At 60.2% G+C, this 26,169-nt stretch overlaps 1 protein-coding gene across 1 annotated transcript in view; it reads left to right on the top strand.

Moving 5' to 3' along the window:
* The window catches only part of LOC116954713 (uncharacterized), a 173,394-nt gene extending 158,282 nt beyond the window's left edge, over positions 1-15,112 (top strand). Inside the window, exons 10-25 of the mRNA XM_076052422.1 lie at positions 5-33; positions 934-1,024; positions 1,578-1,735; positions 2,229-2,297; positions 6,078-6,219; positions 6,838-6,960; positions 7,543-7,641; positions 7,851-8,036; positions 9,005-9,160; positions 9,382-9,457; positions 9,825-9,971; positions 10,739-10,836; positions 11,795-12,052; positions 12,908-12,955; positions 13,261-13,609; positions 14,013-15,112. Of these exons, the coding sequence (XP_075908537.1) occupies positions 5-33; positions 934-1,024; positions 1,578-1,735; positions 2,229-2,297; positions 6,078-6,219; positions 6,838-6,960; positions 7,543-7,641; positions 7,851-8,036; positions 9,005-9,160; positions 9,382-9,457; positions 9,825-9,971; positions 10,739-10,836; positions 11,795-12,052; positions 12,908-12,955; positions 13,261-13,609; positions 14,013-15,112 (3,129 nt within the window). The remainder of the gene's footprint in view (positions 1-4; positions 34-933; positions 1,025-1,577; positions 1,736-2,228; positions 2,298-6,077; positions 6,220-6,837; positions 6,961-7,542; positions 7,642-7,850; positions 8,037-9,004; positions 9,161-9,381; positions 9,458-9,824; positions 9,972-10,738; positions 10,837-11,794; positions 12,053-12,907; positions 12,956-13,260; positions 13,610-14,012) is intronic.
* Positions 15,113-26,169: the final 11,057 nt, after the last annotated feature.

Here is a 26,169-nt window from a genome sequence, read left to right as displayed (position 1 = left end):
GGAGTGCGTGAGCGGCTGCCACCTCTACAACGGGTGAGGCCCTGCGCGCCACCGGCACTGCCAGGGCCACCGATAATACCGACACGACCGGCGCCACCGATAATACCGACACGACCGGCGCTACCGATAATACCGACACGACCGGCGCTACCGATAATACCGGCGCCATCGGCACTACCGGTGCCACCGACACGACCGGTGCTACCGATAATACCGGCGCCATCGGCACTACCGGTGCCACCGACACGACCGGTGCTACCGATAATACCGGCGCCATCGGCACTACCGGTGCCACCGACACGACCGGTGCTACCGATAATACCGGCGCCATCGGCACTACCGGTGCCACCGACACGACCGGTGCTACCGATAATACCGGCGCCATCGGCACTACCGGTGCCACCGACACGACCGGTGCTACCGATAATACCGGCGCCATCGGCACTACCGGTGCCACCGACAATACCGGTGCTACCGATAATACCGGCGCCATCGGCACAACTGATGCCACCGACACTACCGGTGCTACCGATAATACCGGCGCCATCGGCACAACTGATGCCACCGACACTACCGGTGCTACCGATAATACCGGCGCCATCGGCACTACCGGCACGGCCGGCCGCACTGCCACCACCGGTCACACTGGGCACTACCGGCGCTACCGGATACTGCCTTCACGCAGGCTTCCATCACGTAGTCTCAGGACCTGAGCTGCTGCTGCTGCTGCTGGTGGTGGTGATGATGGTGATGATGGTGGTGGTGGTGGTGATGTTGCTCCTGCTGGTGGTGATAGTGGTGGTGGTGATGGTGATGTTGCTCCTGCTGGTGGTGCTGGTGGTGATGGTGGTGATCATGATGGTGGTGGTGGTGGTGGTAACGGTAGTAGTGGTGGTGGTGACGGTAGTGGTGTGGTCCCGTCGGCATGTGCAGGCCCTACCGGGAGATCGTGGAGGGTACGGAGTGCGTGGCGTGCGACCCCGAGTGCCTGCCCATCAACGGCTCGCTCACCTGCACGGGTCAGGTGAGCCCCCCCCCCCCCGCCACCGCACCCCTAGCGGGCGCACCGTAACTCTCGTGCCAGGCTTGGTGGCCCTTGAGGCCGTCACCTGAAGTGTGGACGGCGCTCGGTCCTGGCAGGAGGTCATGGGACAGACCCAGGTGCCATGGGTTGACCGACTCAGGTGATCTGCCCACTCGTGCCCCCTACCGTGCCAACTCGTTGCGTTTCATCCGCCCGGCGCTCCACACGTTGTCGTGAGCATCGCTCCTCCACCCCCCCTCCGCTGTTGTTGGAGGGTGCCTGCCTCCGAACCGCACGGTTAGCCTCAATGTGCACCTAGCCTGGCACGGCCCAGTAACGTCCGTTACATACCCCCCCCCCCGCCCACAACCCCCCCCCCTCCCCACACCGCCCACCCACCGCCCCGTCCACGGAGTCCCCCGTGGTCCAGGACTCAGCATTCCAGGCGGCAGGAGTCGATGGGTACCGGGATCTGGTTACCCCCAGCTCCCTGCCCCGTGACCCCGTGACCCCGTGACCTCTGTGCGTGCCCTCCCCCCCCCCCTCGCCCCAGGGTGCGGACCGGTGCGTGCGCTGTGCGAGGGTGCGGGACGGTCCGCACTGCGTGGAGCGATGTCCAGTCGCGGTCATCGACGCCACGGGCTCCATCCTCTCCAAGTTCGTCGACGCCAACGGAACGTGTCAGCTGTGCCACGTCAATTGCTCCAAGGGGTAGGGAGAGCGATGGCGAGAGAGCGATGGAGAGAGAGAGCGATGGAGAGAGAGAGCAATGGAGAGAGCGTGATGGAGAGAGAGAGCGATGGCGAGAGAGCGCGGGAGAGAGAGCGATGGGAGAGAGAGCGATGGAGAGAGAGCGATGGAGAGAGAGCGATGGAGAGAGCGACGGGAGCGAGAGCGATGGAGAGAGAGCGATGGAGAGAGAGAGAGAGAGCGATGGAGAGAGAGCGATGGCGAGAGAGCGCGGGAGAGAGAGCGATGGAGAGAGAGAGAGCGATGGAGAGAGAGCGATGGCGAGAGAGCGACGGGAGAGAGAGTCTGGGAGGGCAATGCTGCGTGCCAGGCTGGTGAGAGTGAAGCTCTGGCAGCGTGGGGTTGCGGGTTCACCAGGTGATGGGCTGTGGTCTAACGGGTACACCACCACCACTCCCCACCACCACCACCACCACTCCACCCCCCCACCCCTCTGGTTGGATCCCCACCCCAGGTGCGATGGCCCCACAGAGGCCGACTGCCGCAGGAGCTGGCAGGAGATCACGAGCGGCCCTAGCAGCAGGTGGGACACGGAGACACGGAGACAGAGACACGGAGACAGAGACACGGAGACAGAGACACGGAGACAGAGAGACACAGAGACACGGAGACACAGAGACAGAGACACAGAGACACAGAGACACAGAGACTCAGAGACACAGAGACAGAGACGCAGAGACACGGAGACAGAGACAGAGACACACAGAGGCCGACTGCCGCAGGAGCTGGCAGGAGATCACGAGCGGTCCTAGCAGCAGGTGGGACACGGAGACACGGAGACAGAGACACGGAGAGACAGAGACAGAGACACGGAGACAGAGACACAGAGACACGGAGACACGGAGACAGAGACACAGAGACACGGAGACAGAGACACAGAGACAGAGACACAGAGACACAGAGACAGAGACACGGAGACACAGAGACACGGAGACACGGAGACAGAGACACAGAGACAGAGACACGGAGACAGAGACACAGAGACACGGAGACACGGAGACAGAGACACAGAGACACGGAGACACGGAGACAGAGACACAGAGACACGGAGACAGAGACACAGAGACACGGAGACACGGAGACAGAGACACAGAGACACGGAGACACAGAGACAGAGACACGGAGACACGGAGACAGAGACACAGAGACACGGAGACACAGACAGAGACACAGAGACAGAGACACAGAGACACGGAGACAGAGACACGGAGACAGAGACACAGAGACACGGAGACAGAGACAGAGACACGGAGACACGGAGACACGGAGACAGAGACACGGAGACAGAGACAGAGACACAGAGACACAGAGACACGGAGACAGAGACACGGAGACACGGAGACACGGAGACAGAGACACAGAGACACGGAGACAGAGACACAGAGACACGGAGACACGGAGACACGGAGACAGAGACACGGAGACACAGAGACACGGAGACACAGAGACGCAGAGACTCAGAGACACAGAGACGCAGAGACTCAGAGACACGGAGACACGGAGACACGGAGACACAGAGACGCAGAGACTCAGAGACACAGAGACACAGAGACAGAGACACAGAGACAGAGACACAGAGACAGAGACACAGAGACACAGAGACAGAGACACAGAGACACAGAGACACAGAGACACAGAGACGGAGACACGGAGACACGGAGACAAAGAGACAAAGAGACAAAGAGACAAAGAGACAAAGAGACAGAGACAAAGAGACAAAGAGACAAAGAGACAGAGAGACAAAGAGACAAAGAGACAAGGAGACAAGGAGACACGGAGACACGGAGACACGGAGACAGAGACACAGAGACACGGAGATGCGGACACGCACAGACAGACAGATCGGATGCACGACCCTGGACGCGTGGGGACCCTATGCACCCCCCCCCCCGCCCACCCCCACGTCTCTGGGTCTCTACGTCAATCATTGGTGACCGCGCTGAGACCATCGACGCGCCCCACTCACGACCCCGGTGCCACCGCTGCGGTTGGGCGGCTGAACCGGGATGAGAACCCAGACTCGGGGCCGCCGACCTCTGCGGCCACCCCCGGGACGCTTCGTTTGAGCCGCCGCGCCGGGAGGCCGACGTGGTCGGGGCGCCCCTCCGCACCTCGGGCGTGGCGGTGCCGGCCCCCCTCGGCCCCCCTCGGCCCCCCTCGGCCCCCCTCGGTCCCCCGCGGCTCCCCGTGACTCCTCGCGGCACCCCCGCGGATCACCGCGGATCCCCCGCGGCCCCCGCACGGAGACATAAATCTCGCTCTCCCTCCGCCGGCGGCGGCGGAATCCACTTCTGGGGCTGCCCAACTCGATTATTAAACCCATTCGTTAGGCGGCGCGGGCGTCCACCAAGGTTACCGCGCCTCTCCGTTACCACGGAGCCCCCTCCCCCCCAGCCCCCTCCCCCCCAGCCCCCTCCCCTCAGCCCCCTAACCCTCCAGCCCCCAGTCCCATCCGTTGTTGTTTACGCTTTATATTTTGTAAGCTCCCCCTCCCCTCCCTCGCTCCCTCCTCCACCACCGACTCCCCTCCCCCCCCCCCCCCTGCGCGTTCATCACGACCGTGCTGTCCGCCGACTTCACCGGCCGCGTCCTGATTGGTGGTGAAGAATCCGTTCGGTTTGGGAGGCGTGGAAGGGGCGCCGTCGGGGAGGGAGGGAGGGAGGTGGGGAGGGAGGGAGGTGAGGGAAGGAGGTGAGGGAGAGGAGGGAGGAGGGAGGAGGGAGGGAGGTGAGGAGGGAGGGAGGTGAGGGGGAGGGAGGGAGGGAGGGAGGTGAGGAGGGAGGGAGGGAGGGAGGGAGGGAGGGAGGGAGGGAGGTAGGGAGGGAGGGAGGGAGGGAGGGAGGGGGGGAGGTGGAGAGGTGGGGAGGGAGGGAGGGAGGTGGGGAGGGAGGGAGGGAGGTGGGGAGGGAGGGAGGGAGGGAGGTGGGGAGGGAGGGAGGTGGGGAGGGAGGGAGGGAGGTGGGGAGGGAGGGAGGTGGGGAGGGAGGGTCGCGAGATGGTGAGGACAGACCGCGGCGATGGCTTGGGCGGGGGAAACCATCAAGCAGTGGATCATCAATCTCGTCCAATGATGACAACAGTGACGACGGCGATGAAGAAGACAATGGTGGTGACAGTGACGATGATGATGATGATGATCATTACGGCGGTGACCTTTCGCAGTGACTTCGCGATCGTTTTTTTCTGGGCGAAAAAAACGTGTCTCGTATCCCCTCCTCCACCCGACCACGGCCAATTAACACGAGTGTCACGTGACACTCAAACGTGCCTGCCGCTCCAGCAGCGCCATCGCTGTGCTGCTGCCGCTGCCGGAGAGAAGTCTCCCGCTGACGTCCGCCTGGATACCGCCGTTCCCCTGGAGATCACCGCCAACATGCTGGGGTCCACAGGGGCTCAGATCGCACTGGACGTCTCTCTCGTGTGGGAGTGACTTTGAATCTCCGTGTGTCCACGTGTGTCTCACTCTCTCCCTCTCTCTCTCTCTCCGTGTATCCCCACCCATTCCTGTTTCTGTTTTTTCTCCGTGTGTGCCCCCCCCCCCCCCAATGTTCCCCGTGTGTGTCTCCCCGTGTGTGTCTCCCCGTGTGTGTCTCCCCGTGTGTGTCTCCCCGTGTGTGTCTCCCCGTGTGTGTGTCCCCGTGTGTGTCTCCCCGTGTGTGTGTCCCCGTGTGTGTCTCCGTGTGTGTGTGTATCCGTGTGTGTGTGTGTGTCTCCGTGTGTGTCTCCGTGTGTGTGTGTCTCCGTGTGTGTCTTCCCGTGTGTGTGTCTCCCCGTGTGTGTCTCCGTGTGTGTCTCCCCGTGTGTGTGTCTCCCCTTGTGTGTGTCTCCCCTTGTGTGTGTCTCCCCTTGTGTGTGTCTCCCCTTGTGTGTGTCTCCCCTTGTGTGTGTCTCCGTGTGTGTCTCCGTGTATGTGTGTCTCCCCCTTGTGTGCCCCTCCGTGTGTGTCTCCGTGTGTGTCTCCGTGTGTGTCTCCCCGTTTGTGTGTCCCCGTGTGTGTGTGTCTCCCCGTGTGTGTGTGTCTCCCCGTGTGTGTGTGTCTCCCCGTGTGTGTGTCTCCCCTTGTGTGTGTCTCCCCTTGTGTGTGTCTCCGTGTGTGTCTCCGTGTATGTGTGTCTCCCCTTGTGTGTCCCTCCGTGTGTGTCTCCGTGTGTGTCTCCGTGTGTGTCTCCCCGTTTGTGTGTCCCCGTGTGTGTGTGTCTCCCCGTGTGTGTGTGTCTCCCGTGTGTGTGTGTCCCTCCGTGTGTGTCCCCCCGTGTGTGTGTGTCTCCGTGTGTGTCTCCCCCCGTGCTCCCTGTGGGTGCAGCTCGCGCGTGCCGCTCGTCGCGTTCGGGGTGGTGGGCGGCGTCCTCGTCGTGGGCCTCGTCGTCATCCTCGCCGGCCTGTGGCTGCGGCGGCGCCGCATCGCCAACAAGAGGGTGATGCGCAGGATCATCCGCGACGAGGAGGTGAGCCCAGCGAGACCCGCGGGTTTCAAGATGACGAAACTCCCTCGAAGCGACCCCCCTGTGGTGCTGCTGGCGGTTCGACTTCCGGCGGGCCGCCCTGGTTAGCACTGCGGGTGCGGTTCAACGCCCGCGTTGCCCACGGCCCGCGTTGCCCACGGCCCACGTTGCCCACGGCCCGCGTTGCCCACGGCCCACGTTGCCCACGGCCCACGTTTTGCCACAAATGAAAACTTAAACCCGCTGGTGCGCTCGATTGGGATCGCACGCAGTGCCAAGTCGCCCCCCGCCCCCCCACTCCCTCCTCCCCCCACAGACTTCCTAAGTGCGCTCTGAGCGCGAACATGAAATGTGCCCAATTATTATCGTGCTACATTATTTGAAGAACGTCTTCGCTGGCCGGTCATCTGGCACGTACGTGAACGGGCCATTGCGCGGCGGTGACGCCACAAGCCGGCCGGGCCGGTGCCAGCGTTTGCCCCGAGAGCCTGCGCGGTGCTACCCGGGGGGGGACCTTCACCTCTGCTTGTGTGCGCGTGTGTGCGTGTGTGCGTGTGTGCGTGTGTGCGTGTGTGCGTGTGTGCGTGTGCGCGTGTGCCGCCGCCGCCGCCACCGACGCAGCTGGTCCAGCCGCTCACCCCGAGCGGAGTGGCGCCCAACCAGGCGCAGCTGCGCATCCTCAAGGAGACGGAGTTGCGGCGCGGCAGCGAGCTCGGCTCGGGCGCCTTCGGCACCGTGCACAAGGTACGCGCCCCCCTCCCCCCCCTCCCCCCCCCGCGGTGCCACGTGCTCAGTCTACTTCCTGTGAAGCTGCGACGTGCCCGCTGTGTCGCACGCACTGAGCCCCTCCTGTGTGGCCACGGTGGTGTGGCCTCCTGTCTCTTGGTGTGGCGTGACTTTGAGGCAGCGGCGTCAGCCTTAAAGGTTCCCGGCCTTTCCTTTGTCTCCCCGTGTGTGTGTGTGTGTCCCCCCGTGTGTCCCCCCCTGGTATCTCTCCCCGTATGTCCCTCCGTGTGTCTCCCCATGTCTCCCCCTTGTGTCCCACCCCGTGTGTCCCCGTATCTCTTCCCGTGTGTCTTCCTGTGCGTCCTCCCGTGCGTCCCCCGGTATCTCTCCCCGTGTCTCCCCGTGTGTCTCCCCCTCGTGTCCCCCCTGTGTGTCCCCTCATGTGTTCCCCGCGTGTCTTCCCATGTGTCCCCCCGTGTGTCCTCACGTGCGTCCCCCCCGGTATCTCTCCCCGTGTGTCCCTCCGTGCATGCCGGTGTCTCCCCGTGTCTTCCCGTGTGTCTCCCCGTGTGTCCCACCGTGTCCCACCTCGTGGTGCAGGGTGTCTGGGTGCCCGAGGGTGAATCTGTGAAGATCCAGGTGGCGATCAAGGTGCTGCGAGAGGGGACATCGCCCCGTGCCAACAAGGAGATCCTGGATGTGAGTGCTGCAGGGCTGCGGGTAGGGGTGTTGCAGGAGGAGGAGGCGGAGTTGGCTTTAAATTTTTTATAGCTCCAACAATTCTCCCTTAATTTGTGATCTGGATGTCCCACGTGACGGCAACGCCCCGCGCGATGGGTTCGCCCCGCGCGATGGGAATGCCCCGTTGCCCATCTTCCGCGCTGTTGCGGTGTACCCGCGGCGAGCAGGAGGCGTACGTGATGGCGAGCGTGGAGCACCCCCACCTGGTGCGCCTGCTGGGCGTGTGCCTGGCGCCCAGCGTGCAGCTCGTGACGCAGCTCATGCCGCTCGGCTGCCTGCTGGAGTACACGCGGCGCCACCGCGACGCCATCGGCTCCCAGCTGCTGCTCAACTGGTGTGTGCAGATCGCCAAGGTACGGCACGCACAGTGGCACGCGCGTGTGTAGGGGATGACGTACCCGCGCGTGTGTAGGGGATGACGTACCCGCGCGTGTGTAGGGGATGACGTACCCGTGCGTGTGTAGGGGATGATGTAACCGTGCGTGTGTAGGGGATGACGTACCCCTACGTGTGTAGGGGATGGCGTACCCGTGCGTGTGTAGGGGATGACGTACACGCGCGTGTGTAGGGGATGACGTACCCGTGTGTGTGTAGGGGATGACGTACCCGTGCGTGTGTAGGGGATGACGTACCCGTGCGTGTGTAGGGGATTGCGTACCCGTGCGTGTGTAGGGGATGACGTACCCGTGCGTGTGTAGGGGATGACGTACCCGTGCGTGTGTAGGGGATGACGTACCCGTGCGTGTGTAGGGGATGACGTACCCGTGCGTGTGTAGGGGATGGCGTACCCGTGCGTGTGTAGGGGATGACGTACCCTTGCGTGTGTAGGGCATGGCGTACCCGTGCATGTGTAGGGGATGGCGTACCCGTGTGTGTGTAGGGGATGGCGTACCCGTGTGTGTGTAGGGGATGACGTACCCGTGTGTGTGTAGGGGATGACGTACACGTGCGTGTGTAGGGGATGACGTACCCGTGCGTGTGTAGGGGATGACGTACCCGTACGTGTGTAGGGGATGACGTACTCGTGTGTGTGTAGGGGATGACGTACATGCGCGTGTGTAGGGGATGGCGTACCCGTGCGTGTGTAGGGGATGACGTACCCGCGCGTGTGTAGGGGATGACGTACCTGTGCGTGTGTAGGGATGACGTACCCGTGCGTGTGTAGGGGATGACGTACCCCTGCGTGTGTGTAGGGCATGGCGTACCTGTGCGTGCGTGCGTAGGGCATGATGTAACCGTGCGTGTGTAAGTGCGTGTGTAGGGGATGACGTACCCGTGCGTGTGTAGGGGATGACGTACCCGTGCGTGCATACGTGCGTAGGGCATGATGTACCTGGAGGAGCGCCGCCTCGTGCACCGGGACCTGGCGGCGCGGAACGTCCTGGTGAAGACGCCGCAGCACGTCAAGATCACCGACTTCGGGCTGGCGCGGCTCCTCGACGTCAACCAGGACGAGTACCAGGCGGACAGCGGCAAGGTGCGCTTCACCGGCAGCACCGGCAGCACCGGCAGCACCGGCAGCATCATCGCGAAATGTCAGCGGCGTTGTCAACCTCATCGCTGTTCACGACATCGATGTCTCCCGCGTCTCCCCACGTGCCCCCGTGTCTCCTCCTCCTCCTCCCCGTGTGTCCCCGTGTCTCCCCGCGTCCCCCTCTGTGTTCCCGCGTCTTCCCGTGTGTCTCCCCCATCTCACAGATGCCCATTAAGTGGATGGCGCTGGAGTCGATCCAGTACCGCACGTTCACGCACCAGAGCGACGTGTGGAGCTACGGTGAGACGACACGGACAAAGGTGCCCCGTGTAGCCCTCAATCGGCTGTTTGGCAAGTGACGTTGACAAAAAGTAGCACCTACGAATGCTGGCGTGGTGCACGAAGGGGTGATGTGGCTAGCACATACTGTGATCTTATCACTCAGTTATGACAGTGAGAAGTGGTGGGATGCTGCAGGCGTGGCGTCACGGTGTGGCGTGACGCTGCAGGTGTGACGAAGGGTGGTGTGACGTTGCAGGAAGTGATGGTGAAGGGTTGTTGTGATGCTGCAGGTGTGACGGCACGGGGTGGTGTGATGCTGCAGGTGTGACCATGAGGAGTGGTGTGACGGTGCGGTGTAGTGTTATGGTGTCGTGTGATGCTACAGGTGTGACGGTGTGGGAGCTGATGACGTTTGGGGGGAAGCCGTATGAGGGGATTCCTGCGCGGGAAATCCCGGAGCTCCTGGAGAAGGGGGAGCGGCTCCCACAGCCGCCCATCTGCACCATCGACGTCTACATGATCATGGTGAAATGTGAGTCTCCGAGATCCACCAGAGACACTCGCTCACACATCTGGTGGTCCACCATCTGCTGGTCCAGCATCTGCTGGTCCACAATCTGGTGGTCCAACATCCGGTGGTCCACCATCTGGCGGTCCACCATTTGGTAGTCCACCATCTGGTGGTCAAACATATAGTGGTCCACCATCTGGTGGTCCACCATCTGGCGGTCCACCATCTGGTGGTCCACCATCTGGTGGTCTACCATCTGGTGGTCCAACATCTGGTTGTCCAACATCTGGTGGTCCAATATCTGGTGGTCCAACATCTGGTGGTCCACAATCTGGTGGTCCAACATCTGGTGGTCCAACTTCTGGTGGTCCAACATCTGGTGGTCCAACATCTGGTGGTCCAACATCCGGTGGTCCAACATCTGGTGGTCCACCATCTGGTGGTCCACCATCCGGTGGTCCACCATCCGGTGGTCCACCATCCGGTGGTCCACCATCTGGTGGTCCACCATCTGGTGGTCCACAATCTGGTGGTCCAACATCCGGTGGTCCAACATCCGGTGGTCCACCATCTGGTGGTCCAACATCTGGTGGTCCACCATCTGGTGGTCCAACATATGGTGGTCTACCATCTGGTGGTCCACAATCTGGTGGTCCCACATCTGGTGGTCCACCATCTGGCGGTCCAACATCTGACGGAAGACCATCGAGTAGTCCACCACCTCATGGTAGACCGTCTGGGTGGTCCACCGTGTTGTTGACCCTCTGGGGGTTGCCCTCCCTGCGCAGGCTGGATGATCGACGCCGACAGCCGCCCGCGATTCCGCGAGCTCGCCACAGAGTTCTCCAAGATGGCGCGAGACCCCCAGCGCTACCTCGTCATCCAGGTGAGGCCGGTTGGCTGGGGGGGTGCAGAGGGGGGAGGTCTTTGGGGGGGGGGGGGGGCCTTGCTGCTGCTTCTGCTATTACACCCGGTGCCCACGTCACCTCCACATGACCCCCATGCTACTTCTCCATGCTTCTGAGTTGGTTTTCATTCACCGTACAGACGCCCTGCTCACTGACCCCCCCCCCCCCCCCTTTTCCCTCTCCCTCGCTCTCTCCATCTCTCGCCGTCTGTCTCTCCCTCTAGCTCACTCTCTCTCCGTCTCTCTGTCTGTCTGTATCTCCCTCTAGCTCACGCCGTCTGTCTCTCTCCATCTCTTTGTCTCTCCGTTTATCTCTCCGTCTCACCCTCTGCCTGTCCAACCGCACAAAGCCGCGACCCGAGTTCAATTCCCGCTCTCGGCCAACACCGGTGGCAATAATTATCCGAACAGGTCGTGGGCCTCCCTTAGCATCGACTCAGTCTTTAATCGTTAGCTGAAGCCGTGTGTAGTAAACATCGCCACTCGGGAGAGAACGGCGGCCGGGCGTGGTGCTGGCCACCCGCCCCCCTCCCGTGCGCTGTGCCGGCCTTCGTAGGCGCTGCTCACTTACAGCACTTGCCCCAAACAGTTTGAGAAAAATCTTCAACCACCCCCTGCCCCTCAGCTCTCTCCCACCGTCTCACACGCTCGCCCGCACGCATTCGCCATCATTCATACATTTGCGTGTTCTGTCTGCGTTCACTTTGGTTCGCTTTAGTTTACGTTCTGTTTGTGTTTTTTTTGTTTGTGTGCTTGTTTGTGTGTCCATTCCCCACCCCCCCGCGCCCCCCCCCCCACCATCGTCCATCGTTCGACGCTGGCGGTGGCGTCCCTCCCCCCCCCACGCCACGCGTCGTCCCCCGTGGTGGTCCGGTGGTGGTGGTGGTGGTGGCGGCGTGGGTTGCGTCTGTGGGGTGGTGGGCCCCGCGTGCCTCAGCGCGACGGCTCGCTGTGCCTGCCCAGCCCCACGGAGGCGCGCGTCCTGCAGGCGCTGCTCGCCTACGACGACGGCGAGGTGGCGGGCGACGGTAACCTCCTGGAGGTGGACGAGTACTTCGTCCCCCAGCGGTGGCACAAAGAGAACGGGCCGCACCACAACCACCAGCAGCAGCAGCAGCAGCCACAGCAGCGCCACCACCGGCACCGTCAAATCTTCTTTGGTTCGACAGCCTCGCTCGAGCTGGCTGGACCCTGGGTGAGAAGCTGGCCTCACCGCCGCCGCCACCACCACCACCACCACCGCAACAACGACAAGAGGCCCAGGAACAGGCCACCACAACAACAACAACAACAACCACCTTCTGGGGGAATTCTTCCAGCCACACTGAGACGGAAGAACGTCCGTCTGTCCTTCTGCTGTTTTCCTTCTGCCGCTGGTGCTGTCCTGCTGCTGCTGTTGTTGTTGTTACTGCGGTTGGTGTTGTTGTTGTTGTTGCGGTTGTTGTTGTTGTTACTGCGGTTGGTGTTGTTGTTGTTGTTGCGGTTGTTGTTTTTGTTGTTGTTACTGCGGTTGGTGTTGTTATTGTTGTTGCGGTTGTTGTTGTTGTTACTGCGGTTGGTGTTGGTGTTGTTGTTGTTGCGGTTGTTGTGCTGGTGTCAACAGAGCTTGTCGCCATCCCCCCCTACCCCACCTCGTTCCGTGACCTTTGACCTCCCGAGATTAAGCCAGGCCGCCGAGCGCGGAGCGAGCGGCCTGCCCTCGGAAGGTCGCGAGGTCAAATCCTGGGGCGGTTGACTCAGCCCATCACCATCCCCTTCCCTCCCTCCCTCCCTCCCGGGCCGATAAAATGAGAACCGCATTGTGGGGGAGGGCAACGCTGCTTGTCCGATAAATAGACGTGCCCTCGTCATAGGAATGTGGAACTTCCACCGCTGGCTCTGCATGGCTGCAAACGGGAGATGAGCGCTGATGCCTCGACGCTTGTGCGAGCAGCGGGAAGTGGCTCCGAGTTGTCGATGCGTGATTGAAACATCAGGAGTTGAAGTCTTCGTGACCCCTGCGTGACCCTGTGCATCTCCCCTTCCCCCCCCCCGTGTGTGCGCTGCACAGGCCCAGGCCGGAGCCAGCATCCCGCCTACGTACATGCCGATGAGTGGGGTGAGCCACGACACAACACACCGCAGCACACCGCAGCACACCGCAACTCAACACGCAACACACCGCAACACAACGCAACATATCGCAACACAACACACCACAACACACAACACACGCAGCACACCACAACGCACAACACACCACAACAACACACCGGACAGCACCCAGCGCCACTTCGCAAGAAAATGACACGCCACAACGCACATCACATATCCGTGAAGCAGTGGATGAATCATGGACGATGATGATGATGATGACGAAGATGACGATGTCCCCCCGCCCCCCCCCACTCCCCCTCCCCCCAGCTATGCGTGCTACCCTCGGACTACGACAACGAAAGGGGGGCCGCGGCCGGCCTGCCCCCTCCAGGGAGCCCCCCTACCGCCCCCTCCGTCGCCTGCTCCGACCGGCTCTTCCTGCCGCTCTGCGTGAGGCCCGGGCCCTCGGGTGGGGGCCCCGCCCGGAGGGGGGGGGCCCTGCCACCGCCGCTGTTGGGCGCGGGGCCGAGGGGGCGAGCGGAGGGCACGAGGCAGCGCTACAGCTCGGAGCCCACGCGGCCCCCCGCCGCCGGGGGGGGCAGGCCCCCCGCAGAGAGGCACTCGAGTCCGGACGAGGACGTGTACATCCTGCCCAGCCACGACGGCGCCGTGCCCGGTACGGGGGGGGAGGGGGGGCCGGGGGAGGTGGGGAGCACGGGGGTGGGGGCACGGGGGTGGGGGCACGGGGGTGGGGGCACGGGGGTGGGGGGCACGGGGGTGGGGGCACGGGGGTGGGGGCACGGGGGTGGGGGAGGAGGTAGGGGGTCTGGGGGGGTGCGATCGCCACGTCTCTACTACCACCACCGCACCTCCCCAGCACCCTGCAGCCACCACGATCGCCTCCACCAGCACCGTTCTCGTGACTTGACCCAATTAGCAATGATCGGTTATCATCATCATCACCATCATCATCGTAGTGGCAGCAAGATCCCACGTGTGTGTGATGACGACGACGATGGGTGGCGACCACAGCGACGAGGTTGACGATGAGGCGCCCCCCCTCCCCCACCCCCGTGCAGAGTACGTGAATCCCATCGAGGACAACCCCTTCGTGACGCCGTCTCCCCTTGCGCCGTCGCTCCTCCGACTCGGCGAGCGGACGGACGCTCCGCTCGCCTCCTCCTCCTCCACCACCACCACCGCCTCCTCCGCCACCATCGTCGCCGCCATCGCCGCCATCGCGGGGCCCGCGACAGGCGGCGGCGGCGTCGGCGTCGTCGGCGGCTTCGCTCCGCGCGAGCCGCCGTACCTGAACGCGGCGTGGGAGCGCGACTGCCGGCGCTCGCGCCGCACCTCCCTCGCCGCCGCCGAGCCACCGCCGCCGCCGCCGCCGCCGGGCTCCGTCATCGACGACGACGATGCGATGAGCCGCGTGGCCGAAACCAGTTTCCAGGTGTTGCCCTCGCCGCGCCGGCCGCCGGGCGAGCCGGGCCCGGCGGTCGGCGCGACGGGCACCGCGGGCCGGGAGCGGGCGCCGTCGCTCCGGCCCGCGGTGAACTGCGAACGTCTGGCGTCCCAGCACGGAGGAGCCGGCTGCCCCGGCGGTGGCGGTGCTGGTTCGGCGGCTCCGCGCGTCAGGGCCGGCGGCGGCGGCGGGGGCAGAGACGGTGGCGGTGCAAGCAGCGGGAGCACCTCTGCTGCTGCTCCCGGCGGCGGCGGTGGCAGCCTCAACCGAGCCGGCGCCGGCCCCGCCGCCGCGACGGCGACGGCGACGACGACGGAACCGGCGGCATTGGCGCGGCCGCCCAACGGGTACCGGCTGGCACCGCCGGGCCGGCTGCTGGGGAAGTCCGGCGCCCTGCGGGGCTCGGCCACGATGGTGGCCACGCCCGCGGGAGGCCGGCCGGCCGGGGGCGGCGCGGCGCTGGGGCCGCCTTGCTACGACACGGTGCCCGCCAGGGCCGTCGTGTGGCACAGGAAGCACGCGCGGGGGCAGCTGCTGCTGCCCAACGGGGCGGCGGTGTCGCTGGGCAAGGCCGGCGGCGGCGGCGGCGGCAGCGCCGGGATGGGGCCGCCGGCGGCGGCGGCGGCGGCAGCGCCGGGATGGGGCCGTCGGCACAGAACCCGGAGTACATGGGGCTGGGGCGCGGGGCCAAGACTGGCTACGTACCTAGCGTGAGCCAGGTGTGAGAGGGAGACGGGGTAAGGGTGGGCGGGGGGGGGGCTCATGGTGGACAGGTGGGAGACGCGGAGGGTGGGAGACTTGGTGGGAGACAAGAGAGAGTTCAGCAGCTGGAGCCGTGGCCACGCAGGGGGGCTCAGGGGGGTCCCAGCGTCTCCCACCAGGGCCTCCCCCCCCGCTTCTCCGGATGCGGCTCCCCACCCCCCAGCTCCCGTCTCGTCCGCACAGCCCCAGGGTTTCCTCGCTCCTGCAGACCCAAGTGTTCTCTAGGTGGGACATGAGGAATTGACATTGACGCTTGTGCCAGGCTAGGTATACTTGGAGGCTGTCACTTGAAGTATCGCAGGCTCGCTGGCTGGCAGGAAGGTCACGCGACAGACCCAGGTGTTGTGGGTTGGCTGACTGAGAACACGCACACACACACTGACAGAGAATTCCCACACAGCTTACGTAACTTGTTTCGTGGAAAGTGCCGTTAGTGAGCACCTATGAAGACCAGGACGGCGCACATTCGTGGTGGTGTGGCCTATCCCTCGCGCCTAGCCGCCTTTGTCTCCCCAGCGCTCTTATCTGTTTTTAGTGAAGCTAGTAGAGATACAGAACCGGTGCAGGCGTCACGTGATGTTGACCGTGGCAGGAAATCAAAGTTCAAGAGCAAGGTGCGCTAACGACTGCACCACCGCTCCCCCCCTTCCTCCCCCCCCTTCCTCCCCCCCCCTCCCCCCCCACACGCACACACGCACACGGTGCACAATTCATTAGCACTTAATGCAGGCGCATTCACAAATACACACGTAACACACGTGTGCCCACGCACGCACGCACCCACGTGTTCACGTGGTATCAGACTGCTCAAAGTCTCATTGGGCAGCTCCAGCCCAGTGGGGTCGGGGGATTTTTTTTTTCTGCCATGGCCTCACCAAGCCGTGCCAAGAAATCGCCGCTACGACCCCTCCCCTCGATTGGTCGGCGTGGGCCAAAGGCTGCACCCCCCCCCCCTCTCTCCCCCCGACGGGCGCGGAAATCGCGCGCTGCATAGCGCGATACAAATTCATCCGCGATGGAATGAAATGGTTAAATTGCGCGACAGTGTTGGGCTCGTGCGTGGGGCAATCGTGACGCGGTTTTGGCCCACACAATACCGGGAACTCGGAAGTGGTGGCGTTCCTTTAACGCTCCGATTGCCGGGACTCAAACGGGGAATTTGTTCGAGCGTGGATCGAGCACGGATCGAGCTGTCATATCTTTGCACGCGCAGAGTTTTCACTCCACGTGCGGGGGCCTGAAACGTGAACATTATTTATCGTTCATTCTCTCGCCGTTAATCCGTGTAGCAGCGAAGCTCTCCACCTCTTCCCCACCACTCCCTACCACCACCACGATGAAGCAACGATTGTTTTTCGAGAGTGCAATTTTCCAGACGGCCGAAGAATTTTTTTTTCCATCAAATCCAAGTGTCTACCAGAGCTCTCCTCCGCTTGCGCGGCTTTGAGCCAGTGCGTGGAAATTCCACGTTCCCGTGGCGGGAGCCAGTCCGTTCAAGAGACATCTGCAATTATGCATCGCTTCCCCCCCCCCTCCACCTCGAACGGTTGTGATGATGATGATGGCGATGAAGAAGATAATCGGGGCTTCATTTCTCACTCGATATTTTTTTTTCCCGGGTCGCTGGTAGACCGGGACATGAGGAGGAAGAGGACGACGAGGTGCCACGTGAAGAGCGGCAGCCCACAGCCCACAGCGACAGAGGCACGATGGCTGTGGTGCTCTAGGCGGGGAAAGATTTTCACTGGCTGAAATGAAGCGCCGCCGATGATGATGATGGTGATGATGATGATGGTGACGATCGCTAGCGGAGCAAACCCCGACCTTCGAACGGAACTCATAGCCTCTGAACCTTGGTGGTGGTCCTTCCACGTTACTATGGCCGGGGAATGAAGCAGCTCCAGGTTGTGTGTGTGTGTTTGTGTGTAGTTATTTCGTTCGGTGCATCCTCCCGGCAGTGAAGGGGAGAGTGGGGACACCCCCCCTCCCCACTCGAAGTTGTTGAAGTCCAGGAATCCGCGTGGCTTGTGTTCCGTGGATTTTAGACGACGATGACGATGACTATGACGACGATGATGATGATGACGACGATGACGACGGTCGTGTGTTGTTCTTCCATTCGTTACTTGAGTTTATTATTCGTGATTTATGTTTTTGTACTCCGTCTGAATAATGAACGCGCGCACTTGCAATGCAGAGGTCGCCTCTTCTGTCCGATCTCCCGGCTCGGCAGCTGAAACAATGAGCAGGTTTCTTATACCCCCCCGTGCCCCCCCCGCCCCCCCCGTGCCTCCCCCCCCGTGCCTCCCCCCCCCCCCGTGCCTCCACCCCCCACCGCGTCTGTCTGGCCAGCAGTGTGAATGGGTTCGCCAGAGTACTGTGGGTACCTGATCAGCAGGCCGCGTGTGATGGTGATGATGGTGATGATGGTGATGATGGTGGTGATGGTGGTGATGGTGGTGGGGTAACGTGGGGGTGCTGCCGTCTCGTTCGAGACGCCTCTCCAGAACCCCCTCTCGAGTGGAAGCCCCTCCCGCCAGCGGTGGCCGCGTGGCAGCTATTGCAGGGGCTGCGCCTGTACCCTTTGACGTGTCTCGTGCCAAAGCCAAATCGTGCCCCTCGCTCGGAAGCTTCTGGCGCGGCTGTGGTGGTGGTGGTGGTGGAAACTCCACATTCCCGTGACGGGAGCCCGGGGCTCTGCTGATTCCTCGCCAAGTTGTTACACATTTTATCCGCCCGACGGGGGCGATCGATGATCGGCTCCCGGGATTTGCTGGTGGCGCACGGTGCTGCGATTTTTTTTTGTCGATCCACTACTGGTTGACAGCTTTCCCGTACCTGTGTGGGTTGTGGAGTTGGTGCGGGCGGGGGGCGGGGGGGTTATTAACCATACTTCACCACGCTGGTCAGTGCGGGTTGATTGCGGGCGTGGGGGGGGGAGACATAGACTGAGCGCAGTGTAGTCCAACAATGTGATTTGCCGTACGGCCCTCCGCTGACGATGAACCCACCACACGCAGCGCAACCCCCCCCCCACTCCGCACAGCGTGGATATGCCGTCATCCAGCAGTGGATCGACACGAGGGCCACAACGTCGTCCTTGTTCAATCAGCGACGAGACCGCTCCTCTCGCGTGGCGGTGGCGAGGTGTGTGGTTGTGTGGTTGTGTGTGGGAGGGGAGCGGTGGCGCAGTGGTTAGCGCGTTTGCGCTACGAACCCGGAGACCCGGGTTCGATTTCCGCTCGCTCACGGCCAACGCCTGCGGTGAGGATTATCCGAACCGGTCCCGGGCCTCCCATAGATCGACTTGGCCTCAAATGAGTACCTGGTGCGGTGTGTAAACATCGCCACTGGGGAGACAAAGGCAGTCGGGCGTGGTGCTGGCCACCCACCCCCTCGTGTGCCGTGCCGGCCTTCATAGGTGCTACTCGCTAACAACACTTGCCCCAACAGTCTGTTAAGGCTACATGGAGGATATTTGTATGTGTGTGTGTATGGTGTGTGTGTGGTGTGTGTGTTGGGTGTGTGTGTATGGTGTGTGTATGGTGTGTGTGTGGTGTGTGTGTTGGGTGTGTGTGTATGGTGTGTGTGTGGTGTGTGTGTTGGGTGTGTGTGTATGGTGTGTGTATGGTGTGTGTATGGTGTGTGTGTATGGTGGGGGTGTGTGAATGTTGTGTGTGTGTGTGAATGTGTGTGAATGGTGTGTATGTATATGGTGTGTATATATTGCGTGTGTGTATATGGTGTGTGTGAATGGTGTATGAATACACCACTGCCAACGACGAAGACCCTTAACTTCCAATAGTTTGTTATTAGTTTATAAACTCGGCGCGGTGCCGTTCCTCTGCTCGCACTGCGTGGACCCGGCAGGCGTGGTGGGGGGGGGGCTGTGGGGGAGGCGGATTAATGGGGGGGGGGGGGGTCTCGGTCGGGTCGGGCCGGGCCCACGTTGAGTGAAGGTCGCGAGAGATCTTTGACCCTGGAACCCTTCTTCGTGACCCCCAACCCCGTGACCCTCAACCCCGTGACCCCCAACCCCGTGACCCCCAACCCCGTGACCTCCAACCCCCTGACCCCCAACCCCGTGACCCCCAACCCCATCGTCTCACTCCACTCACTCGCCGGCAAAACGGCCGAGACTTTCCGCCAATGTTTGCCGTGCAAAACAAAAGTCGTAGCGGATAACAACCACGACAAAAACCACAATAATGACCCCCACGACAGTAGCCACAGCAACAATAACTGCAGCAACAATAGCCACAATAACCACAACCACAACAACCAAAACGGAAACCACAACAACCACAACAATGGAGCGAGCTTCCCCGGCTGGCACGCTCGGCGACCCTGTGTGCAGAAACCCGCGCGGAGCCAACTCCACGTTCCCTTGGCGGTTCCCCTGCAGCAGCAGCGGCGGCGGCGACGGCCGTGGCGGCAGCAGCAGCAGCAACAACAACAACAATTACCATTATTGTTGATGCGGGAATGAACACGATGTTTCGGCGGATAATGATTAGCAGACCTGCTGCAACAACAGGCGAACGAATCTTGCGTGTAATAAGGGGGGAGCGAGTCTTGTCGGTGACCGCGTGTGCCAAGCCACCCTCCCGCCGTGCCAAAACCCTTCCGCCGTGCCAAAACCCTCTGCGGTGCCAAGCCAGGGGGGTTCACCTCTAAGAGGCACACAAAGCCCCCCCCCACCCCCCCTACCCCCCTACCCCCACCCCCCCTACCCCCCCCTACCACCCCCGAGGGAATGAATTCGATTTTGCGTTCTCGCGGGCTGTTGTAATGTACAGAGTAATCACGGCCGTGATGCGGATTGCGGCATCTGTTGTGATTGTGCGTTTGCTAATGTTATCATCGATATGCCATTGCGTGCGCCCGTGAGTGTGTGTATGTATATATGGGGGGGGGAGCGGTGGTGTAGCGGTTAGCGCAGCGCTGCGCTACGAACCTGGCGACCCGAGTTCGGTTCCCGCTCACGGCCAACGCCGGTGACGATTATCTGAATCGGTCCTGGGACCTCCCCTAGGTCGACTCGGCCTCCAATGAGAGACCTGGTGCGATGTGTAAACATCGCCACTGGGGAGACAAAGGCGACCGGGCGTGGTTTTGGCCACCCACCCTCTCGTGCGCCGTGCCGGCCTTCATAGGTGCTCGCTAACAGCACTTTCCCCGACTATCTATGACACGCTACACGGGGGATCTTTGTATATATATATGCTGTCAAACGCATCATCACCAGAAGCAGCAGCGTGATCGATAGTAGCAAGATAATCAGTAGCAGCATCATCAGAAGATGAAACAGGCGGCATCATCGGTTAGCGGTGTAGAAACCAGCATCATCATCATCATCACGAGCACCATCAGCATCAGCATTGTTAGTAGCAGCGACATCGTCACGGCACCACCAACACCACGATCAGGAACAACGTCATCATCGTCATCATCGTCGTCATCGTCACTCGACGTGTCCTCGATGTTGACGTCACCCCGTGCACTTGCGCCATTCGCTTCTCCTGCCAGCCCCCGTGCCAAGCTGGACATTCCACGTAGCTATGACGGTGCCGCGCAAGACGCGCAGCACAAAGACCGACGTTGTCCTCCCACCCCCTAACCACCCCCCCCGGTCCCCACTCCATCACGGATCAGAGGAATTCCTCTGAGCGTTGATTACGCAACCCGTGGCGTCAGCAGCAGCAGCACAGCATCGCAGCAGCAGAGACCCCCTTTGCTCTGACGCCTCCGTTTTCTTTCCCGAGTAAAGCGGTTCGCCTACTCCGCATGAAGCCCACATCGCAAGCTCGCTGTTGTTTTACTCATCCCGTCAGCCGCACGGACTCTTGGGGGGGTTCACAACTGCGGTAGCATTGCTTCAAGCGAGCCCGACTCTCTCTGCTGCTGCTGCTGATGATGATGAGACGACATAGAACGTTTTACTGGTAGGAACGAAGTTGTAAACTGAGTGTACCAGCCTGCAATAGATTAATGTGTCCGTCCGTCCGTCCCCTTTTAATACTTTAACGAAGTGAAATCTCGTGCTGTTGGGTGTATAAAATCAGCAATAGACAGCGCAGAGACTCGATATGTCTTATTGCACCCAACATTTGGAAGTCACATTATCTCATTTGCGAACTTCGCTTTTGGGGATGTGGCAAATTCACACGAAGCCCACAGCCGAATACCATTTGCGAGGCGAAGTTCGAAGGCACCGTGACGTTACTTTGCCAATGTTCCTACCAGCCCACCCTGCAGGGGACCTGTTTTAAAAAACCACGTGGGGGTAGGTGTGGTGTGGAAGGGTTTGCTCGCTTCAAACGCCTGCAACTGCCATCGATGACGTTGGCTGCGTAACGTTGATAGTCCGACGAGCTAATGCATATCGCCAATGCGTTACGAGTACAGCACTAACCGGTTGTGTGTCGGAGAGGAAATCCTACAACGTTTTACAATCCGGGTGTACGACGTTTCGCCAGTAATCACAATTAGCATTATCAGGCGGACAGCCAAAAATTTAATTTAAAAAAGCAACCTTTATTATGGATGATATTGGTCGCGAAAGCCTACGTGTTAAACTGAAACCTATTGTTCATTAATGCGTGAGATAACTTTTTTAAAAAAATAACGAGAGATATAATGTAACCATGATATATATGTGTATGTATATTCTTGTACCAAAAGATGATGTCGGCGTGTGTCTCATTAGCCGTCGCTAAAGAGTTATGGGGGGGGGGAGTGTCACCTGCCCCCCCCCCCCCTTTAGCACAAACACCGCTGTTAACGTCTCACCGGTCGGTGGACATTCCACGTTTCCGTGGCCGGGTCCAAGTTCACACGGGTTCAGCTCCGGTCGACGCGGGGCGGAGTGGGGGGGGGCGGATTTGGGGGCCTGTGTTCATTCATTCGTCTACCCGCTCTCGTTCACTCATTCGGTCACGTGTTCTGTCGAGTCGACGCCAAATCATTCGACCCCACGCACTCGTGAAACCAATCGGTGCCATCAATTCACTCGTACCCTCGTTCATTAAGTCATTCACACATTCGTCGCAAGTTGTCGTTCACTCATTCATTCGGTCAACTCATCTGCTCACTCGGCAACTCACCCGTTCGCCCATTCACGTATTCACTCGCCCATCCATCAAATGCCAAATCCACTGCTATCATTCGCGAACTCATTCGCTATTTCGTTCGCTCGTGCGATCGCTCATTGGTTTGCCGTGAGACGAAGAGCGTGGCTCGAATTGCAATCGCGTTCGTAGCCGCGCGTGTGTGAGAGAGTCGACGTTGTGTGAGAGAGTCGACGTTGTGTGAGTGAGAGTCGACGTTGTGTGAGAGAGAGTCGACGTTGTGTGAGAGTCGACGTTGTGAGAGGGAGAGTCGACGTTGTGTAAGAGAGTCGACGTGTGAGAGCGTCGACGTTGTGTGAGAGTCGACGTTGTGTGTGAGAGAGTCGACGTTGTGTGTGAGGGAGTCGACGTTGTGTGTGAGAGAGTCGACGTTGTGTGAGAGAGTCGACGTTGTGTGAGAGAGAGTCGACGTTCTGTGTGAGAGAGAGTCGACGTTGTGAGAGAGTCGACGTGAGAGCGTCGACGTTGTGTGAAAGAGAGTCGACGTTGTGTGAGAGAGTCGACGTTGTGTGAGAGAGTCGACGTTGTGTGTGAGAGAGTCGACGTATGAGAGAGTCGACGTTGTGTGTGAGAGAGAGTCGACGTTGTGTGAGAGTCGACGTTGTGTGTGAGAGAGAGTCGACGTGTGTGAGAGAGTCGACGTTGTGTGCGAGAGAGTCGACGTTGTGTGTGAGAGTGTCGACGTTGTGAGAGAAAGAGGGCGACGTTGTGTGAGAGAGAGTCGACGTTGTGTGAGAGAGGGTCGACGTTGTGTGAGAGAGGGTCGACGTTGTGTGAGAGAGAGTCGACGTTGTGTGAGAGATAATCGACGTTGTGAGAGAGAGTCGACGTTGTGAGAGAGAGAGAGTCGACGTTGTGTGAGAGAGACGTTGTGTGAGAGAGAGTCGACGTTGTGAGAGAGAAAGTCGACGTTGTGTGAGAGAGACGTTGTGTGAGAGAGAGTCGACGTTGTGTGTGAGAGCGTCGACGTTGTGTGGGAGGGTCGACGTTGTGTGTGAGAGAGTCGACTTTGTGAGAGAGAGTCGACGTTGTGTGTGAGAGTGTCGACGTTGTGTGAGAGAGTCGACGTTGTGTGAGAGGGTCGACGTTGTGTGTGTGAGTAAGTCGACGTTGGGTGTGAGAGAGTCGACGTTGGGAGAGAGAGAGTCGACGTTGGGAGAGAGAGAGTCGACGTTGTGAGAGAGAGTCGACGTTGTGAGAGAGAGAGAGTCGACGTTGTGTGAGAGAGACGTTGTGTGAGAGAGAGTCGACGTTGTGTGTGAGAGAGTCGACGTTGTGTGGGAGAGTCGACGTTGTGTGTGAGAGAGTCGACTTTGTGAGAGAGAGTCGACTTTGTGAGAGAGAGTCGACGTTGTGTGTGAGAGAGTCGACGTTGTGTGAGAGAGTCGACGTTGTGTGAGAGAGTCGACGTGTGTGTGAGTAAGTCGACGTTGTGTGTGAGAGAGTCGACGTTGTGAGAGAGAGAGTCGACGTTGTGTAAGACAGAGTCGACGTTGTGTGTGAGAGAGTCGACGTTGTGTGAGAGAGTCGACGTGTGTGTGAGTAAGTCGACGTTGTGTGTGAGAGGGTCGACGTTGTGAGAGAGAGAGTCGACGTTGTGTAAGACAGAGTCGACGTTGTGTGTGAGAGAGTCGACGTTGTGTGAAAGAGAGTCGACGTTGTGTGTGAGAGTCGACGTTGTGTGTGAGAGAGAGTCGACGTGTGAGAGAGTCGACGTTGTGTGAGAGAGTCGACGTTGTGTGAGAGAGTCGACGTTGTGTGTGTGTGAGAGAGTCGACGTTGTGTGAGAGAGTCGACGTTGTGTGAGAGAGAGTCGACGTTGTGTGTGAGAGTGTCGACGTTGTGAGAGAGAGAGTCGACGTTGTGTGAGAGAGTCGACGTTGTGTGAGGGAGAGTCGACGTTGTGTGAGAGAGGGTCGACGTTGTGTGAGGGAGGGTCGACGTTGTGTGAGAGAGAGTCGACGTTGTGTGAGAGAGAGTCGACGTTGTGTGAGAGAGAGTCGACGTTGTGAGAGAGAGAGAGTCGACGTTGTGTGAGAGAGACGTTGTGTGTGAGAGAGTCGACGTTGTGTGGGAGAGTCGACGTTGTGTGTGAGAGAGTCGACTTTGTGAGAGAGAGTCGACGTTGTGTGAGAGAGAGTCGACGTTGTGTGAGAGAGTCGACGTTGCGTGAGAGAGTCGACGTTGTGTGTGTGAGTAAGTCGACGTTGTGTGTGAGAGAGTCGACGTTGTGAGAGAGAGTCGACGTTGTGAGAGAGAGCGTCGACGTTGTGTAAGACAGAGTCGACGTTGTGTAAGACAGAGTCGACGTTGTGTGTGAGAAAGTCGACGTTGTGTGTGAGAGAGTCGACGTTGTGTGTGAGAAAGTCGACGTTGTATGAGAGAGTCGACGTTGTGTGAGAGAATCGACGTTGTGAGAGAGAGTCGACGTGTGTGAGAGTCGACGTTGTGTGTGAGAGTCGACGTTGTGTGAGAGAGTCGACGTTGTGTGAGAGAGATTCGACGTGTGTGAGAGTCGACGTTGTGTGAGAGAGAGTCGACGTTGTGTGTGAGCGGGTCGACGTTGTGTGTGAGAGGGTCGACGTTGTGTATGAGAGTCGACGTTGTGTGAGAGAGTCGACGTTGTGTGAGAGAGTCGACGTTGTGTGTGAGTGAGAGTCGACGTTGCGTGAGAGTCGACGTTGTGTGTGAGAGTCGACGTTGTGTGAGAGATTCGACGTTGTGTGAGAGAGTCGACGTTGTGTGAGAGAGATTCGACGTGTGTGAGAGTCGACGTTGTGTGAGAGAGAGTCGACGTTGTGTGTGAGAGGGTCGACGTTGTGTGTGAGAGAGAGTCGACGTTGCGTGAGAGATAATCGACGTTGTGAGAGAGAGAGTCGACGTTGTGTGAGAGAGTCGACGTTGTGTGGGAGAGTCGACGTTGTGTGTGAGAGAGTCGACTTTGTGAGAGAGAGTCGACGTTGTGTCTGAGAGAGTCGACGTTGTGTGAGAGAGTCGACGTTGTGTGTGTGAGTAAGTCGACGTTGTGTGTGAGAGTCGACGTTGTGAGAGAGAGTCGACGTTGTGAGAGAGAGAGAGTCGACGTTGTGTAAGACAGAGTCGACGTTGTGTAAGACAGAGTCGACGTTGTGTGTGAGAGAGTCGACGTTGTATGAGAGAGTCGACGTTGTGTGAGAGCATCGACGTTGTGAGAGAGAGTCGACGTGTGTGAGAGTCGACGTTGTGTGAGAGAGAGTCGACGTTGTGTGAGAGAGATTCGACGTTGTGTGTGAGAGAGTCGACGTGTGTGAGAGTCGACGTTGTGTGAGAGAGAGTCGACGTGTGTGAGAGGGTCGACGTTGTGTGAGAGAGTCGACGTTGTGTGTGAGAGTCGACGTTGTGTGTGAGAGAGAGAGTCGACGTTGTGTGTGAGAGAGAGTCGACGTTGTGAGAGAGAGTCGACGTTGTGTGAGAGAGTCGACGTTGTGTGTGAGAGAGAGTCGACGTTGTGTGAGAGAGTCGACGTTGTGAGAGAGAGAGTCGACGTTGTGTGAGAGAGAGTCGACGTTGTGTGTGAGAGTCGACGTGTGTGTGAGAGTCGACGTTGTGTATGTGTGAGAGTGTCGACGTTGTGTGTGAGAGTCGACGTGTGTGTGAGAGTCGACGTTGTGTATGTGTGAGAGTGTCGACGTTGTGTGAGAGAGTCGACGTTGTGTGTGAGAGAGTCGACGTTGTGTGTGAGAGAGTCGACGTTGTGTGTGAGAGTCGACGTTGTGTGTGAGAGAGTCGACGTTGTGTGTGAGAGAGTCGACGTTGTGTGAGAGAGGGTCGACGTTGTGTGTGAGAGAGTCGACGTTGTGTGTGTGAGAGCGAGTCGACGTTGTGTGTGAGAGAGTCGAC

This window comes from Petromyzon marinus, chromosome 56 (assembly GCF_048934315.1).
Source record: "Petromyzon marinus isolate PM22_M1 ecotype Great Lakes invasive population chromosome 56, UKy_Petmar_22M1.pri1.0, whole genome shotgun sequence".
Taxonomy (NCBI): domain Eukaryota; kingdom Metazoa; phylum Chordata; class Hyperoartia; order Petromyzontiformes; family Petromyzontidae; genus Petromyzon; species Petromyzon marinus.
The sequence above is the reverse complement of the archived record's forward strand: the minus strand, read 5'-3'. Positions and strand labels throughout refer to the sequence as shown.